At 37.9% G+C, this 19,937-nt stretch overlaps 1 protein-coding gene across 1 annotated transcript; it reads left to right on the top strand.

Moving 5' to 3' along the window:
- The first annotated feature begins 238 nt into the window (after positions 1-238).
- Positions 239-16,755, top strand: LOC113230821 (synaptic vesicle glycoprotein 2B-like). Its single transcript, XM_026464915.1, has 10 exons — positions 239-275; positions 4,879-5,109; positions 6,286-6,448; positions 7,706-7,887; positions 8,823-9,007; positions 10,540-10,718; positions 12,078-12,237; positions 14,112-14,386; positions 14,873-15,000; positions 16,619-16,755. The coding sequence occupies exons 1-10, from the start codon at positions 239-241 to the stop codon at positions 16,753-16,755; spliced, it is 1,677 nt and encodes a 558-aa protein (XP_026320700.1).
- The last annotated feature ends 3,182 nt before the right edge of the window (positions 16,756-19,937 follow it).

Below are 19,937 nucleotides of genomic sequence, written 5' to 3'. Positions count from 1 at the left end.
TTCTGAAGAACTGTTTGACATGATGCCAACAGCAACATTTTATCATCGCACTGGCAGGGAGTCCATCCTCACACTCTGAAACCGAGTCGATCTCGTACTGTATGGTTCCAGAAGAGCTTTCTCCTACGTATAATTAGTTTGTGGAATGAACTCCCTGTCGGAGTTTTCCCGAAGGAATGCAGCATGGATTCCTTCAAAGGGGGTTTGAGAAGGGTCCTAAAGGGTCGTCAACGCGGTCATGACGCCCCTGGTGTTGCAGGCGTTCATAGACGACGGTAACCCCTTTCCATCAGGCGGGCCGCATGCTTGTTTGCTGCCTACATAATATAAAAAAAATAATAAGATCAACTACAAAGATGAAATCTCTTCAATAAACATTGAGTCAATATAAATAAGTGTTTATGTGTTTCCCATTAATTTTTCCCGCTTTTGAGTAATCAAATGAAATACTCAGTCCTCATCATTTATTGTAAAATAGGAATATGTAAACAACAGGAAAACGAAGAAAGGAAAATTAAAGGCTGTAACAAAGCAAAATAACGGTACAGAATAAAATACACTCCTTACAGATTAGGCAAACGTAAGTGAACTTCTAGAGGTTGTAAACCATTAATGTGCCGTGACCAGGATCACGGCAATAAAATAGAATATTCTGGTCCACATAATTTATTTCAATAAGTCGAAAGAAAAAAAGGAAGGCTGTAACAAGAAAAGAGTACAAAAAACAGCTACAAAGCTACAAAACACTCCCTATTTAAGTACTAAAAACGTGAGACAGACTTACCGCGAAAGGGCCGAGTTATACAATATTACTAGGTTAGATTGGTATTAAAATTGGCACATGATTTAGGTTGGGAACTGGTAAAAGGATTGAAATTAGACGAGCAGCGTTGCTCGCTTCAACGATTGAGTAGAGAGTGACGACGGATTGAAAACACAGTGAGAATAACGGACAACGGAATTAAATAACGATTCAAAAATTTTAAACAAGTGGCCAAGAACCAGAGAAAAGGTGAAAAAAACGGAATGACAATGGAAGGAGGTCGCATCGTCACAAACTTACCCCAGAAGGGCCGAAGTAAGAATAACGAAGAAAAAGAATTAGAGAATGATTCAAAATTTAAAAAGTAAGTGGCCAGGAACCAGCAGGTTTCATCGTCATATAGTATATGAAATAAATTTTATATAATAACTTTAATCTTTTTGAAGTAGTTGAGGTAAATTTAAGGTAATATTTTAACCGGCTTGAAGAAAACATTTATCAGAACTATATTTAAATCTTGTCTGCCCTTGAAGCAAAAACAAGCGAATTCTATTACGTCCCCTCTGTAACTTTATTAGTAATTTTGATATTTTTAACCTAATTACGATGAGATATAGGCCTTTTCAAGAGTGAAAACACACTTTCTGGTCGATGACGTTCCATTCTCGGATACATTATCATATGCCTTTAGGTTAGAATGAGGTGAAACCATGCCTACAACAAATGAAAGGACGCTTTATTGCGAAATTTAAAACAATTATTTTAACAAAGAATTTGCTGTATTTTTTTAATACCAAGTAACGGGACGAACAAGTCGTGCGCCTGGTGGTAAGCGATACGCCTGTCCATAACAGTTCCAGTTCCACTAGGAGCTTTACATGAGAAGATCTGAGGGGTATTGCCATTGCGCCCGTCACTCCGGGACCATTGCGCCCATCACTAAGTTGACTAGACACGCACATACGAGGGTCATGCTAAAAGAACTTAGATACTCTTTAATCACTTGTTTGGTACTGGCAAGTTATATAACGTCGTAAAGGCAGGTTATTTGCTAATACATTGGAAAATGGAACACGTGTCCAATCGAATTTTTTTTTTCATCAATTTTATTATTTTTCGCAGACAATCTGGCGGGAATTTTGTTCGCAACAATGGAGCTCTCTCGACGTTATTTATCGTGTTATGATTTATTATGACTACAAAAAAGATTTAAATCCGCAAGAATGTTTTGAACTTTCAGCCACAACTTTTGGTGATACTGCTTGTTCACGAGCTACAGTTTTCAATTGGTTTGCTGAATTTAAAAGAGGACGGGGAAGCTTTGAAGACGAGGTGAAGTCAGGTCGACCCCCAACCGCGGTTACTCGAGAACACATTCAAGCTGTCGAAAAAAGTAATTCGTGAAAATCGACTAAGTACATTAGAGAGCTTGAGTAAGAACTGGGCATTGGATCAGTAGCATTACAAACTATTATTCACGGACAACTGTCTCTCCATAAGCGTTGTTCGAGATGGGTTCCGCACAAACTTAACAATGAGCAGAAAGAACGTCGCGTGGATTGGTGCAAATTTATGATAGACAAATTCGACGCTGGCGAGAAAAAAAACGTTTATGATATACTGACAGGTGACAAAACGTGGTCACATAACTGTGATCCTGAAACAAAGCGACAGCCCACTGTGTGGTGCTTTGAAGATGAGCCGACGCTAACGAAATGTCGTCGTACACGAAGCACACAGAAACAATGGTCGCCTCATTTTTCTGCATAACGGGACACATTGCCACTGCAGTACTAGAGGATCAAAGGACAGTTAACTCCGAATGGTATATAAGTTTGTGCCCCAAAAGTGTTGTCAGCTTGGTGTGACAAGCGACCGAACTCAGGAATTCGGTACCTCCTCTGGCATCAACAACAGCGGCGTTGTCCTGTTCCGCACATTTCTGCTAGAACATTCGACTATTTTCATTCAAAAAATTTATCTATCCTGGCTCACCCGCCATATGGCGGGTGAGGCAAGATATCCTCTGACCTAGCCTAGCTGACCTTGTCCTTGTGTACCTCTTTCCAAAAATTTAAGAAAAATTAAAAGGCGAGCGGTTTGAAAGCAAAGAAGATGCCTTGGCTGCTTATAACTTGGAGATTTCTGAGATGTCTAAAGAAGAATGGTCATAGATATTTTTTCCAAGTAAGTTTAGACGAATGGAAAAGTGTATACGTGTTCATGGTGAATACTTTGAAAAAATCGATACCTGTAATAAAGAATAAATTTCATAATTTTTGAAAATCTAATTGTTTTTGGCATGACCCTCGTACATCACGCATCTTTCCACATCACCATTTGCCATTTTTAAGATTGGCTGTATTTTGCTATTTTCTTTGTTTATTATGTTAACTCTATCTATCTTTGTAACAGTTTCAACTTTATCACAGAGTTTTTGTTGTGTTTCCTGAATTCAAATTTGATCCGCAAATTGAGACCAGGTGTTTCATAACACAGGATTTACCTAGCCTTCTACGGTAAATATGATACACTGTATTTTATATACTTATATTTCAGTTTCAATGTGGAAGATAAGAAATACATTATTGTTATTATTAGTCCCATATGCCTGTAATTTCACCAGCATGCTTACCCTTCAAAACCGGAATGCAGTTATGCTCTGGTGGCCCTGGACGAATTCTTTCACAAGGAGCTCTACTGCTACAAAAATGGATGGTAATGTTAGCAATGTAGTCCTGCAAGATAGTTACTACTTTTAAAATAACCCAGTCTATATACATACTGCAATTATATATTAATTTATTATAACTTGAATACTGAGAACACGTTAATTGATAGATTCATTAAAATTAATGCAATATATCATTAGACACGTCACACACGTTGTTTACATAATTTGGCCCAAAAAGATTGTATATGTGAAGAAGAAGTATATATTTACATTTACAGCAGTTCATTCGTTACTTTGTAAATGTAAAGACATCTGTGGTTTTTTGTTTAGTGAATACAAAAATTAAAATGAACGGAGTAATAGTTAATAACAAAACAGTTTTAGCTGAATCACGTAAGTATAGTAATCGATTATTACTTGTATACATTAGATAAAAACTTGTAAGAGAAATATCAAGCCTATCAAGTTATCTTTTTCGCGCGTCTCTGATGTTTGTATTTATGATGACCAGTACTCTGCAACTGACACAGCATTATCAGTGGCGTTGTACAAGGTCCTCGCGTGTGCAGGTGTAGGCACGCGCAGGACAAGACAAAAGATGTGCCATAGTCTAGGGAGAGACAATGTAATGTTATTATTGAATATCATGGTGAAAATATTCCACTGGTTTATTATCATTATTGAAACAAAGATCGAACAAACATGAAGGAAAATTCCTTCGATCCGGTTAGACTCGAATCAGCGTCTGTTGTCTCAACGTGGCAATAGACATGTTCTTTGGTCACACTCCCTGTTCTTCTCCTAAGTTTATATATCGCGGGTAACTGTACAAATTACTATATAGTACAAGAGGTTGTACATTTTTTATGATACCAATAGATGGGACGAACAAGTTGTGTACCTGGTGGCAAGCGATACATCTGTTAATAACAGTTATAATGCCACTCAGAGCTTTAAATCGCAAAGATCTGAGAGGCACTGCCACTGCGCTTGTCACCCTGAGACATAAGTTGACAAGACACCTTAAATACATACGCTTTTAGAGGTACACCCTGACCTGTGCATGCTCTTCTTGCTTCGGCCGAACTTGGGTCCGCAGTCTATTTAGAGACTTCCAAGGCGCCAAGGTAGATTATGCCCAGGAGGGAGGTGCTCTGACAGCGTAATGAGATATCTCTCCTTCCAGTCTCCTATCAAGTAATGTTATAACTTACCTTAAGCACAGATGACCCACCTCCCATCAAGTGGCTCATCAACTTGTTCACCTCTTACTTTACATAAGAAAAGAAAATATGACGCAATCGTCTTGGTCAGTTTCAATGTTTCGACTTCGATGCTTTCTCAGGCAATAATAAAATTGATCTGAAAATTTTAATAGTTATTGTTTATTATTTTCATTTGCATATTTAAGTTACTATGATGAAGGTTCTTTTTTTTACAGACCACGATCAAATCACGGCAAATTTTGCGACGCCAATGCATGAAATAAATTCAGCATTAAAGGAATGCGGCTTTGGCTGGTTTCAAAAAAAGCTTCTGTTCGCATCATTATTTGCATATTCCTGTGGCGTCTTTGTTACTAGTACTACGCCATACATTTTACCAAACGCAGAATGCGACCTAAATATGAATTTATTACAAAAGGGTATTCTTAACGCAGCTCCTTTCATAGGTAAGTGAAATATGGCCTCTTTTACCATACCTATGTCAGCTGCCTTAGCGAGTTAGGACCAAGAAATGCTCACGGCAAATTGACTACAATTAGAATATTATCAATAAGATCATTGTGAAGCATCTTCTTTACCGTTTGAATCAAACTTGACGAGTTTAACATCGTTTTCGATCTTATTAGAAATGTTTCATAGTTTAAACTGGTATATTGAACATCATCTTTGAAGTGCTTTCATAATAAGTGGCAAGGAGTTGAAGTTAAAACTGGAGTTTAAAGCCGTGTTGACTGTACAATATTTAATTATGACCAGACATTGGTATATGCAGAGCGTATTTATTCAAACTATAAATAATAACCATTAGAGTAATACTTGTCGGATGGCTTAAAAAGAAAACGCAATAATTGTACTTTTTTTTATAAAAAAGAACCAACTTCACAAGTTAGTGGAATTACATATATTTGCCAAGTTTTATTGAAAACGATTAACGGAAAGTGGTTGATATCCAATAAACTTGATTTATCCCCTAATTTTCTACCATTACACTTGAAATTATTCATATATAATAAATTACTCCACTAGTTTGTTATAATTATTAATACAAAGACCGAACACTGAGAAAAAATTCCTTCGATCCAGTCGAATTCGAACCGACGTCTTCTTGCATACCGTGCAAGATGCTATACCAACTAAGCCACGGAACGAACCAACGGACCTCACGAATTTTTCTATGTGCTTGCGTCGTGTTTGGTTTTTCAACGGCTTTTTCGTAGCGCCATCTATTAGTTGGTATAGCGTCTGACACGGTATGCAAGAAGACGTCGGTTCGAATCCGATCGGATCGAAGGAATTTTTTCTGAGTGTTCGGTCTTTGTATTAATAATTATAAAAAAAGAATCATTAATATCGGTTTACAACTCGCCTGAGTCGAATTGGGAACCTCCTCTTTTTTTTGAAGTCGATTAAAAAAAAGAATGTTCTTGTGTTTCCGTTTCGTCAAAATATACTACATACAAAGTGTAATATATGTATACCGTATACTATAAATAAAATAAAATTATTCAAGGACTCCAGAGGGAGGTCCCTCTACGATTACTCGAGTTTGGGTTAAATATTTTCTGCTTATTCGTAAAGGCATCTTCAGCAAACTTACTCTAGATTTCATAACTCCTTTTCAGGAATGTTAATATCATCTGTTATAGCTGGGTTTCTAACAGATGCGTTTGGCCGTAAAATATTTGTAGTCGGTGGACATGCTGGAATTTTCTTTTTTAATGTGATATCAGCCTTCAGTCAGACGTATGAGATGTTAATAATCAGCAAATTTTTCGAAGGACTTTTGTAAGTAACTGTTTTTATTTGGAGAATTTTCATTCGCGTATGATAATAGTTATTTTTGATACAAGTGCGGAAAGTTAGTCATTATTCCCGAGTCTCGAGGCTTCTTGGCCCGAGCCAGAGGCGAGGTTCAAGACTCGAGGCATGGGAAAATGACAAATCCGCACGTGTATCAAACGACGTTTTTTAATACATTTGCGAAAAAACTACATTGAAAGTAAAATAAACCTGTATGCAAAAAAAAATCATTTTATTTCTTTGTCTGATAAAAATTCAGAGTACAATGGCAACTGTTGCCAGTATTCAGCCATATTAAAATTACTATTTTAATGGCGCGGCGCGCAACGGTCTCGCGTAATACTCACCCCCGATCATTGTTAATACTCAATCAGCCATCTTTATGGAAAATATTTTGGTATTTTTAAATGTAACCCGCTGTTTTATAAAACACCTATGGAATTTAAACAAATAAGATGTTTGTAAGTAAATATAAGTTATAATGACGAATGACAAAGCACATAAATATTAAATAAATATACAACCTCTTTAGTTCTATGTTTAAGACTTGAAACAACAGTAAATTTAAAAAAAAATGGAATAGTAAAATGCACTAGTGCGAATAATCCAACTTTCGGCACTATTTGTAGTACGAAAAATACCACGTTTTGAGCAACTGCATTAAAAAATAATTTACGTGATGCCAATACCAATAACTAAATATTATTTCGGTCAAATATTTAGCTGTGGGACTTCAATTGTGTACTTTAAAATAAATTCTACGTAATTTTATGACTATTTTGATAGTATGAAACTAAGAACGCAGATGTTTAAGATAGGTACAAATGTTAATAAAACATTGGGTTAATTAATCAAAATGTAAAAGAGTACGATGAATTTGTTGGTGGAACGATTGGCCTTGAGAATTTTTGTCATTACAGTACCGCCATGTTCAGAACGGAAGTTCCATTAAAAATGTCATGTTTTACATTGCTAAACAAGATTAATCAAACTTAATTTTTTATTCATAATAACATATTATTGTAAATATCAACCACGTTTAAATAAACTTAGAAGCTACTTTGAATATATATACATTATATTCATTTTGAATCTAATACGAAAAATTCTGATTCGGTATATCTCAGGGCAACGTCCTCGACCTTACACTCTTTTTCATTTACATCGTCTTAAATATGCTATTGTTGCGGTAAATATTTAAGGTATTGGAAACAATAAATAAAGGAATTGCATTGATTACAGGTTTGCAACAGCTCTTAGTCCTTGCGTGATACTTACGTCTGAATATTGCCATAGTGACGTCAGAGATAGAGTGTTGTTATTCCAATCATCATTTATGGCTTTGTCACAAGTCATTTTGGCTGCATTGTCCTGGCTTATTCTTACACAAGACTGGGAAACGTCTTACTTCAGTGGATTTATCGGTTAGTACATTGTTATGAATGCGCATCTGACTGATTTACAAGTACCATATTGTACCATTATTTTGTAGTTCATAACTCCACATTGTGTTTGAAATTTTCTTTCAAACCACTCGTAGTTATTGGTTTAATCTGTTTTTTCTTCTAACTCAGCTAATGAATGTTATAAATGCATAATATAGAAAATTTGAAAATTGGGACTTAATGACAAATATATTTTATTTATCTGAACGTTTCGTAGGAACTCATCACCTGGGTCCCTTCGAGACCATAGACGTTGCAACCAGAGATGAGCAGTGGGTTAAAACCCATTTCATTATAACAAATATTGATGTAAAAAAATGTTTTTAGACGAAAAAGAGACAATTTTGTACAATACCCACCTTGCAATCCAGTGGATTCTCACTATTAAGTTAGTACATTACGTTTATGAAGATCGATTCAAGTGCATACGATCTAACGATTTTTGTATCGATTTATTTCCATGCGCTTTTCAAGTGAACCGATTCAATGGAAAGGTAAATCGAGTCGTCTAGATCAGAAAGCAATAAATATTAGTTGTAAATAGTTTTTGCCCTCGATTTTGAGCGTTAATGGGTTTTAAACCGATTTATACTCGGCGTTAACAAAAACCTGGGCGCATGTCTATCTCTGGTGCAACACGTCCGAAACGTCGAAGTAAATAAAATAAGCTTATACGCAAGTAAGTTACAATGTGAAATTGAAATAATTTGCGAAAATTGTGAAAATTTAAATCATTGTAATTTATGTGTATGTCAAGATATTTTAGAAGATCATTCTACCCATGAATATTAGCAACTATTTCATGAGAAAAAATACCTAATGAATAGGACTATATATATAATTAGCGATGTGTAGTAATGGCTTTTATTAAAGTCATATATTTGTTTTTTAACATGGTTACCTTTCTTTTACAGTTCTGCATACCTGGAACTACTATCTACTCATAATGTCGCTATTCTCTTTGACTACTTGTATATTATACAGCCTATTTCCCGAAAGCCCAAAGTTTTTAGTCACACAAAATCGATTTAACGAAGCCAGGGAAACGCTAAAAAATGTTTATAAAATGAACACTGGAAAGCCAATAGAGACATTTTCGGTAAATTTTGTTTGATGATGTGTTATTATTTTTAACCGACTTCAAAGGTGGTACTCAATTCGTCTGTATGTTCTTTTTTTGTATGTATGTTACGCGATAACTCCGGTATTTGTGAACCGATTTTCATGATTCTTTTTTTGTTGCAAAGGGGGTACTTCCATAGTGGTTCCATTTCATTTTGAAGAAAATCCACCTCGAAGGTGACTGTTCACGCATGAAGATTCATTTTTATAAATGACGCCTAACTTTAATTTAGGAGCAATTACTTAAATGGCTGATTTTGCTATTTCTCCAATCCAAGGCGTTTTTCTCTCAATATACTTTGAGTAGTGTCGTAGTGAGAACCTATTTTTATTATCTCCAGTGTCAAGTCCTGTATAGCGACGAACTAGGGGATATTTCAATAAAACTTAGCAAATAGACGTAATTCCACTTACTTTTGAGGTCGGTTTTTTTAGTACTCTGTACTGAGATTATTATTTAAACTTTTACCAGTTATTTTCTGACTATTAAATTTAGATGAATCAAAGATTTTAAACTTGTGCGAAATATTTCCATTAATTCTGACTCTTTCAACAATTTTAATAAAGTGGTTATTGTTAGTCAATTTGATTTTGTACAAGCAATAAATAATATTGACGAAATTAAAAAAATATACATATATACAATAAAATGTCACTATCGATTGTTAAATGTTTGTTAAAATTGTCAATAATCCATACGCCGATTTCACTGATTAACCATTATTGCGCTGAAAAATTATATTTTGTATATTTTGCATGTGTTTAGAAGCAGTAGAGCTCCGCCACCTGGTACTGTCACCTTACCTATTTCTGCCGCCAAACAGTAATGTTAGCCTTACTGTATTCCGGTTTTGAAGGGTAAGGGTTTAAGGGTTTGCTGGGACTTGTTAACTTATGTCTCAGGGTGACGGACGCGGTGGTAGTGCCCCTCAGATCTTTGCAACTTAAAGCTCTTAGTGGCACTGTAACTGTTATGGACAGGCGTGTAGCTAGCTTACCATCAGGCGCACGACTTGTTCGTCCCGTCACTTGATGTTATAAAAAAACTTACCCCAAATATGCCGCGACGTTGCGACATTCACCCGTATAATACTCACTTTTCTGTAATTTGAATTATCATTCATTCATCTCAGCCTGTTAACACCCACTGGGTATATGGGTCCTGTGCGAATTTCATCCACATTCTTCCGGTCACCCCGATGATATGGTCCGAGCAGGTGGTCTTCCTCGTGGACGTCTTACTCCTATTATAATCTAATTTTCTTTTTTTCTGTTGCGACTAAATAAACGAAGCAATATTTTTATACATAATTATATATTTTGAGTTTGTTTTACCGCGTTATTACCTAGCAGAGGTATACACAAACTACTGACCTGATTTCCTTACAATGCTTTACAGTTTAATTTTAACAAGCCGTTTTCATAAATCGCACAATTTTTTATTAAACCTGTACTTCTTTTTCAACTTCAAAATTCAAAGCAAGGCTTTATTGGATTTATTTCTTTCAGCACGCAAACATATGGCAAGACAAAATATATACAGCTAACGTGGCACCAGAATTTACACCAAAATCTACGTTTACTTCACAACTTGTCAATGGACTGCATAACATCAAGCCGATGTTCAGGAAACCATTGTCCTCCTATTTGATACTCATTTGTGTTATGAATTACCTCATCATGACTCTGTAAGTATTCAAGTCATCACAAGATAGGAGAGCCGGGTATTTCGTAGTTTGATGTTCTAGACTATCTGTTTCTGAAACTATAGAAAATATTGGATATGACGTTGTTTTACTATCATGATATAATTATTTCTGTGAAATTAATACTCGATTCCAGAGTGTGTGAGGATGGAGTCTCCTATCCTCACACTCTGGAACCGCGTCGATCTCGTACTGTGCGGTTTCAGAGGAGTTTCCTCCTACGTACAATTAGGTAGTGTAATAAACTCCCTGTCGGGGTTTCCCCGTGTTCCTACACAGCATGGAATCCTTCAAAAGAGGTTTGAAAAGGGTCGTAAAGGGTTGGCAACACGCTCGTAATGTCTCTGGTGTTGCAGGTGTTCTTAGGCGATGGTGACCGCTTTGATCAGGCGCCGTATGCTTATTTGCTGCCTACTTAATACAAGAAAAAGGAAGTTTGTTAAAATTATTAATACAAAACTTCCTTAGCTCTGCTGACAGGACTCGAACCTGTAGCCGTAGCGCCATCTGTGAGAAATCTATGAAAGTTTTTCTTCACTCAATCAGGTGAATTTGTAAGGTCTGCTGACTCGAACTGTAGCTCAGTTGGTAGAGCAATTGCTCTAGGCAAACAGATGCAGGTTTGCTTGCAGCCTGTGAAATGTAAAGAATTTTTCTTTGCGTTTGGTCTTTGTAACTAATAATAATTGTAACTATAAAAAAATGTATTGTTTGGAAATGTAAGTTAATTTTTGGACCATTAAGGGCAGTAGAGCTCCTTGTGAAAGAGTTCGTCCAGGGAAGTACTGTCACCTTACCTACGTCTGCTGCCAAGCAGCAATGTCAGCATTATTGTGTTCCGGTTGTGAAGGGTAAGGGTGTTGGTGAAATTACAGGCACATGGGATTTATCAACTTATGTCTCAGTGGCTGGCGCAGTGGCGGTGCCCCTTAAGTCTTTGCGATTTAAAGCTCTAAGTGGCACTGCAACTATTATGGACAAGTGTAGCTTACCATCAGGCGCACGACTTGTTCATCCCTTCACTTGATATTATAAAAAAAATGTTATCATGAGATTCGGGAAATTGAAACTTGTTTTTAGCATCAATATCATCTATTTTTAATAAACTTTCTTCATGGTTGTGATTACGTTCAACATGCGTCCAACATTTATTGGGAAATGTATTATTTAATTTAAAGCAATATTTATATCAATTATGTGGTGTAAATTAATTATTGATTTACTATTATGCATTTCGTTCATCCTTCTTCTTTCTTAGACGTTATCTAACATTACTATTAATGTTGAAAAAGGGAAATAGAAGCATCTTTAAACCCGCCTGAAATGAAAAGCATCTTTCAGATTCAACATAATCCGGCTATGGTTCCCACAGTTGTCAACTGTAGTTGAGCATTACGCTGGAATTGACGGAAAGTCTGATCTTTGTGAAATAATAGACGCATATACGGAAGATTTAAATACAAGAGGAGTTAATGTTACAGTTAACGAAGTTTGTGTACCGGTAAGTAACACACAATTGGACAAAGCGGGAGGAGACTCTATTGAAATATTTCAAACTGCATACAGATATGAAATAATCATTAGCAAATTGTGGGACGAAAACTACATAAATTATTATAAAATAACTACGCCACTCAATTGGTACTAAAACCAATATGGAAAATATTATTCATAGTTTTACATTATCTAAGCAACATGAATAATATCAAGTTAGTAACAAAAGCAAAATCAAGGCAGTCTTTGCACTCAAAGATCTTAAAGAGGAAAAATAACACAGTCGAAGTTGTATGCGTATGATCACAACCACATGTACGTTAGGTTCCTCGGGAGGCCGGGAGCCCCATGCAGAAGGCTATACGCCGGGGTGACTCGGAGTATGGCCTTATACGGGGCTCCCATTTGGAGTGGGGCCATATCAGCGGCGACGAAGGCGCTGCTGAGGAGGCCCCAGAGGGTGGTCGCCCTGCGAATGTGCAGGGCGTACAGGACGGTGGCCTGCGCTGCCGCATGCGTCCTCGCCGGTACTCCGCCGTGGGACCTCGAAGCCGAGGTCCTGGCGGAGGTCCGTACCTACCGGCGGGGAATGAGGGACCGAGGCGAGCGACCCGCTTCCCAAGAGGTGGAGCGGGAGCGCCGCCTCGCGGCGCAACGCATGCGGGACCGGTGGAAAGAGGGCTTGGCGGATCCCCCCTATGGCGCTCGTACCATAGAGGCGATTCGCCCTGTCCTCGTAGAGTGAGTAAACCGGTCCCATGGGCCACTGTCGTACCACCTTGTGCAGGTGCTGACCGGGCATGGCTGCTTCGGTCACTACCTGCACAAGGTGGCAAGGAGGGAACCGTCCCCGTCGTGCCACGAGTGCGGCGCTGCGGATGACACCGCGCAGCACACCCTAGAGGTGTGTAGCCGGTGGGATGAGCAGCGCCGCACTCTGACGGGGACTGTAGGGCAGGACCTCTCGCTGCCGAGCGTGGTTGCCGCCATGCTCGATAGCGAGGAGTCCTGGGAGGCGGTGGCCTCCTTTTGCGCAGAGGTTATGTCGCAAAAGGAGGCCGCGGAGCGGGTGCGCGTCCGCCGCGTCCTCGTCCGCGTCCGGCGCAGACGTACGGGGAGAAGGCGAAGGCAGTTCGCTGCTCGCCTGATCCCCTAGTGAGACCAGCGGGCTCTGGACAGGTACTCCGGAGCCTGCATTGCACGGCCTCACTCGTCTGGGTCGGAGGACAACCGACTCGCCCCTCCGTTGGCGCGGGAGCCCTGGCGTAAGCTAGGGCGGCCGGGCGGCGTCGTGGTGAATGTTCACTGATCCCACGGCGCCGACTCAACCGGCGAGAGGGAAACCCGGGGGGGTTTTAGTGGGGTAGACCTTCCAGTGTGGAGGGAGAGTCCCCACATAACCCCTGAGTCTCCCTGGGCTCAGGGGTATCCATAAAGATTTCCCCCCCGTCAAAAAAAAAAGGTACGTTAGGTTAAGTCAAAGTTAATTTCCTCGGAGAACTTTTAAGTAAAGTCAAGAAATGATGCTGGTTCATATGAAATTTTGTGTCGTGATTTTAAACAGTCGAGTTGCGGACACTAGCCTGTTACGTCATACTATACCGTACACGTTTGTTACCACGGTGTGGCTTCTAATCATCTATCTAAGGTTAGGGGTTGACTCATTGACGGGTTAGTCAACTGGTTATCTTGAAGCGTGTAACCGTTCCGAAATATCGGTTACACGCTTACATGCTCCAAGATCACGGGTTGATTCAATGACTTGGGTTTGACTTGGAGCGTGTAACCGGTCAGATATAAATAAAAAGATGTGATACCGTGATAAGAAACCTGTAACAAGTAAGAAATCATTCAGTTCATTAATTTATCTTGTTTGTTCAGACTCGCAGTGGTACGGACACCTATGTAAACAGTATGATTTTGGGTTGTGTTGCCATAATGCCATACATTTTGAGCGGGATCCTGGTAAGGAAAGTTGGAAAGAAGTTTTTGGTTATATCAGCTGGTTTACTGAGCATAGCCGCTACTTTATGGTTGAGGTGGTCAAGTTCAAGGACTGAAGTCGTAGGATTATTTGCTGCTGATATGGCAATTAGTCAAATCATTATAAGCCTTTTGCAGGCTACTGCTATTGAAATATTTCCAACTGCTACAAGGTAAATAAAATGACGATTCATATGTTCATTGTTTAAAAACTGAGTTATATTTTATTTTAAAATCGCCTTAGTGGTGTACAAATAAAATTCATTTATCGTAATTTAATATTAACTGAAATAACGCATAACTCACGTATTTAAGTCGAATTTTTGCTCGACATGTTTCGAACCAATTCGTGATCTTTAATCACGATTATGATTTTGTAGCATTGAATAAACTGGCAAATGATAGTTAAATAAAAGTAGATTCGATTATAGAACGTATTGTAATTTCAAAAGAAATTATTTTTAAGTATACTAGAGAACAATAGTACTGAAAATGTTGTGTGGCAGAGCAGAACCAGACAGGCCCACAGCAATAAGTTTTGTCTTGTGTTATTGGCAATTTATGACTTTACCTGAAGTTTTAAAAAATATATAGTTTCTTTTAAACCTTTACTGCATTTTTATTGTAGACTGAATATTTTGATTGATGTTGTGTTTCAGAACACTGACAATGTCATTAATACTGACGACTGGTCGTATCGGATCAATGGTAGCAAATGTTATGTTCCCTATACTTCTAGATATTGGGTGCATTGTACCATTCTATACCTTGGCAGGGTTGATGATCTGTAAGTATATTTTATAATGAAACATACAAGCGCGGTGTCTGATGTGGAAATCCCTGCATATCCATAAGTTTGTTTGAATTTACTCATTGCGCCTCACATAAAGATTTAAACTAAATCATGGGAAATCAAACTGTCAATCCTAATGATGGTGCTTTTTTTATGAGATCAGAAGTGGCACGCCAGTCCATTACAGTTGCAGTACCATTTAGTGCTTTAAATTACAAAGACTGATCTGAAGCAACTGCGCCCGTCACACTGAGACATAAGTTGACAAGGCCCATGTAATTTCTACTCTACTGCTTCTAAAACCTACAATATCATTGTTGTCGTAAGTCCGTATTTACCGATCCGAGAGGTAGGGTATTCCGGAGAAACTATGGGCTCGATGGCAAGACCAGGATACAGCGGGCGTCCGGGCCAAGCTATGGTGGACCCGGACTTCGGTATGGATTCACTGGGGGCTGTAGTGAGCACATATAAATAATGCCTATTCACTCTCGCCTTGAAAAGATCCAAGTTATAACTTAGGTAGAGTAAATTTACACTTGTGAAAACATTACTTTTGAAAACTTAAATGCTATGGAATTGACTTTGAATCTAATTTGAGTGGAACCTGGAGCCATGTCGTCTTTCCATGCATCTTTGTCTGACACATAGAATTCAATTTTGTAATATGACTTTTGAATTAAATTTTTAATGTACCTACTTTTTAAACTCAAGAAATAATAATCTTAACATATGCTCCGGAATCATATTGTAAAAATGTATACAGTTCCCCATAAACGAGTCATTAGCCTTGGTTGAACGAAGTCGTGGTAACAAGAGTTTGGACTTGGTCCTAAGGTTAATATAATATAATGTGGTCTCTCTTGTCTATCCATTATCCACTTGATGTGTTGTACTACACGCGAGGTGCCTGTAGACCTATCAAACAGGCTAGACCTAGTTTAGGATCCAGTCTCCGACAAATATAACTAATCTAAGTACCCTATTGTTAATATATGTACGTCCTGTAGCTTTGTGAGGAAAAAATAAATAATTTTGTATTGTATTGTTTTGTAATGTACCTTTCGTATTTATTTAGTTTCGAAATTGTTACTTGTTTAATTTATACAACATGTAAATGGCTTCAGCTAGTTAGTTATCGTATCCGAGGCACCCTAGGTTATAGTAAAAAATCAGCGGTTGGTTCCTGAGTAAACACCGACGCTGAACTATGGTATTTTTGCACTGCTACACACGTACTATATACAACTGGGCGTACTATATACGTACTATATATAACTGGGCGTCAGACAGTGCTACGACTTTGCTGTTATTTTCCTTTTTTATTATATTACATATTTTTCTGTTTTATGCATTTGTGTCTGTAGACACTAATAAACGATTTATCCATCGTAGGTATTGCGTAGTACACTTTTTTGAAATAATGTGGTGTAGTCTATCGTTTGTGTGGACGTATATTGTGCAATGGTATTTTCTTGCAAGAAATATTTATATTCTTTTAAAATATCTGGTACAACAAAATAGGAAGATATTATTACCGTTGACACAACGACATTTTAATAAAGTTGGACAAGTTACTACATGCTTATTTTTGCCTTGTTTTGTTCTCCAGGTTTAACCATACTTGCAATTTTCCTGCCCAAGGACAGCAAAAATTATGGCAAGAAAGAACAAGAATTATCCGAAATAAATAGTACAAAAAGTTACTCTTCGATACTGTTAATGCACAACAGAAGTGGATCGTACTAATGATGAATTCGTGTTATAGTATTGTATTTTGTGTAAATAAAATTTTAAGTAATAATTGTATCGTCTTTCAATTAACTGCACAGTAATCATCAAAATAATTGGAAGGGTTAAAATAACCAAAAATATATGCACTGTAAGGGAATGTGGTTCTCTCTTCCGTTGGATGACGTTACCAAAACAAGCCTAGTGAAACTCCAATTGTTCAGAAGATTTTTATTTTCACCTTCTATGTCGCCAATACAATTTCACCCTATATGCGGAAGGTTCGGGCAGTTGTTCCCAGTAAGGACTCGACTCCTGGAAACCGTTCCGCGAGATGAGGTTTTTCACCCTATATGAGCGTACGAAATGTCAGAAGACCCAGGTAGGAGTTCCCAAGAAGGGACTCAACTCCTGGCTGCCTTACTGAGCACTCTGTATTCTCAGCTTTCTCTTCCATATTAACAAAATTGGGTTCGAGTAGTCACCATTTGAGGGAAAATCTTAACACCGCGATTCAGAAATAACGCCAAATGGGTCAATGCCATCTAGCGGATTCTTAGAGAACTAAAAGTGAACAATCTGACTTAAGACCGTCTATTACATAAAGTAGGTGTGTGCACTCTTTATTAAAAATTACCTTGTCATACTGAATTTAATAGTCACTTTTGGTTGAATCTAAAACTAGTATATATCCACGCGTCTCAAGTCCGTACAGATTTTATTATCTATAGTGTTCCTTAATTAGAGAAAACGTTGACTTTGTTGACATTAGATTACTCATCCACTACGCAACATTTAAAAAAACAGAAAAAAAACTGGGGCATGTTGACAGTTGACACCATCACTTAGGTCTGTTTCATACTGCGTCGGCGTTGCGAGGCCTGAGCGGTGACGCTGCGTTGTACCACATATTATTATAAATTAGAAATACGTGTCACATGATGCGTCGATATTGCGCGCGGCAACAAAATATGTACCCATCGATCGGCCAAGGAGCCAAGAGATAAAATGGGAAGAGTCACTGTGGTGTGCATAAGTAAGCGGCGTAACGTTGTAACAACGTATTGCTCGTGTAGCACATAGTGCGTCGAAATCATACCGTTGAGAAGTCGCAACGCTCGTGTGGCATCGCTGTAACTCGTGTAGGAAACGCTCGATTGTGCATCATCGACAATGAAAATACAAATCGACAAATACAGTAACAATTGTAGTAATTTCAATTGCATTGTCAGGAAAAGGGTTAATCCAAGCAGCGGGTTAATCCAAACATAAAGCAGTGTTGCTGGATGCGGCACGTTCTGATCGTTTGATGGTTTTTAAACCTGAGTCTTTGATCTTTGCCGAGGAAATTGGGAGAGGGGAGAATCAAAAAAGGACACCCAAAATAATAATAATAATAATATCGAATTCTTAGGTTTTCGTGATTGTTAGACATAGGAAATGAAACTATTTTTCCGGATTTAAATCGCGTATATTTGCTTTTTCAAACAAACCGACGTTGCGGGCCCTTTACAGGTCCCATACCATAGTCAACCGTGACCATACCATACCATACCATAGTCAACCGTGACCATGGGACCTGTAAAGGGCCCGAAACGTCGGTTTGTTTGAAAAAACAAATATACGCGATTTAAATCCGGAAAAATAGTTTCATTTCCTATAATAATAATAGTTTATTTCAGTTGGTACGTAAAACATAGAAGAAAAATGGAAATCATAATTTTAGGAAATGAAACTATTTTTCCGGATTTAAATCGCTTTAAACAAGTCTGCAGTCTGCGAGCATGTCATGGATAAACCTACACATTCAATGAAGTTTGACAAACCCCAGGTCCTTGCAAAAGAAGTCCGTTATCTACCCAGGATGCTGCGAGGGGCCATTGAAATTTTAAAAAAATCCTAATTTCAACAGGGAAGATGGTTTCTCCGTACCACCAGTTTGGAATCCAGTATTTCCTCTGATGAAAAATCCTAAACAGACATAAGACTGCAGTACTAATTATAATGTTTTAGTTTATTCTAATTTCTATTATTAATTAATAATAAATTGAACATAATAAAAATTTATTCAGTAAAATAATTTGTAAAACTTAATGTAGCGTAAATTGGAATGTTTCGAAAATTAAAAATAAGGTATTTAATTAATGACTATAATAAAAAAATAGGGTGGTTTGCATTAATATTAGACATAACTGGTTGAAGACTGTACCACCTCAGTCAACCGTGACCATGGGATCTGTAAAGGACCCGAAACGTCGTTGGCAGCAAATAGGTAAGATCAGTAACGTCTGACGCGTGCCAACTATAAGTCTTGAAAGATCTATCTCAGCTCAGTTCGCCATTTTCGCTTTGTGTGGTGTGGTTGTGTCATGCAATTTCTCTAAAATCCCAAAAAAAGCCTTAGTGTGCCGTTTTGGAGTGTGAAAATGATAACCGCACCAAAAATATTTACCAAGGTGGTATTTCATATCATTGGAAAGTTATTTTAATAAATTTTCAATTTTCTGTTAATCGAAATTTTTTTTTTGCACGAAACGAAAGTAAAGCTTATACCCCTGCTGTATGGTCGCTTCTTGTTTGGAGAACTAAATTAATAACTCCAATTCTAGTAGCAGTAGAGCTCCTTGTGTAAGAGTTCGTCCAGGATAGTATTGCCACCAATCACGAATGTCAGCATTACTGTGTTCCGGTTTTGAAAGGTAATGGTGTAATTTAAAGCTCTGATTTGCAGTGTAACTGTTATGGACAGGCGTGTAACTTACCATCAGGCGCACGACTTGTTCGTCCCGTCACTTGATGTTATTAAAATAAACACATCCTGTACGCAAAAGTTTTCACAACACCTTTTAATCGAACGTGAAAGTGAATTTGGTTGTCGCCTGCACAAGTTTGGAGAGCTGAATTTTGTAGTTTCAAATTAAGAACGTATGCGTTTTGGCGACATCGGTTCTGATAGTAATCGTGGCCAAAGGCAATTACGTTGTTTTCTTTTCTTCCGTGAGTACTTCCGTGGACAAACTCCTTTCACAAGGAGCCCTAACGCTATTAATAGTTCAACTAATACGTAAAGAAAATTGGAATAAAAAAACAAATCATCATAAAATAAATTTGTGCCGTGGTGCTCAAGTAGCAATTTCAAGTCAGCGGTTGTGCGGTTTACGGCTCTGGATACTGCGTAAGTCAATCATCAAGAACATCAT

Source organism: Hyposmocoma kahamanoa, unplaced genomic scaffold (genome assembly GCF_003589595.1).
Source record: "Hyposmocoma kahamanoa isolate Upper Pololo Valley unplaced genomic scaffold, ASM358959v1 64, whole genome shotgun sequence".
Lineage (NCBI taxonomy): Eukaryota > Metazoa > Arthropoda > Insecta > Lepidoptera > Cosmopterigidae > Hyposmocoma > Hyposmocoma kahamanoa.
Note: the sequence above shows the minus strand (reverse complement) of the source record. Positions and strands in the feature narration are given on the sequence as shown.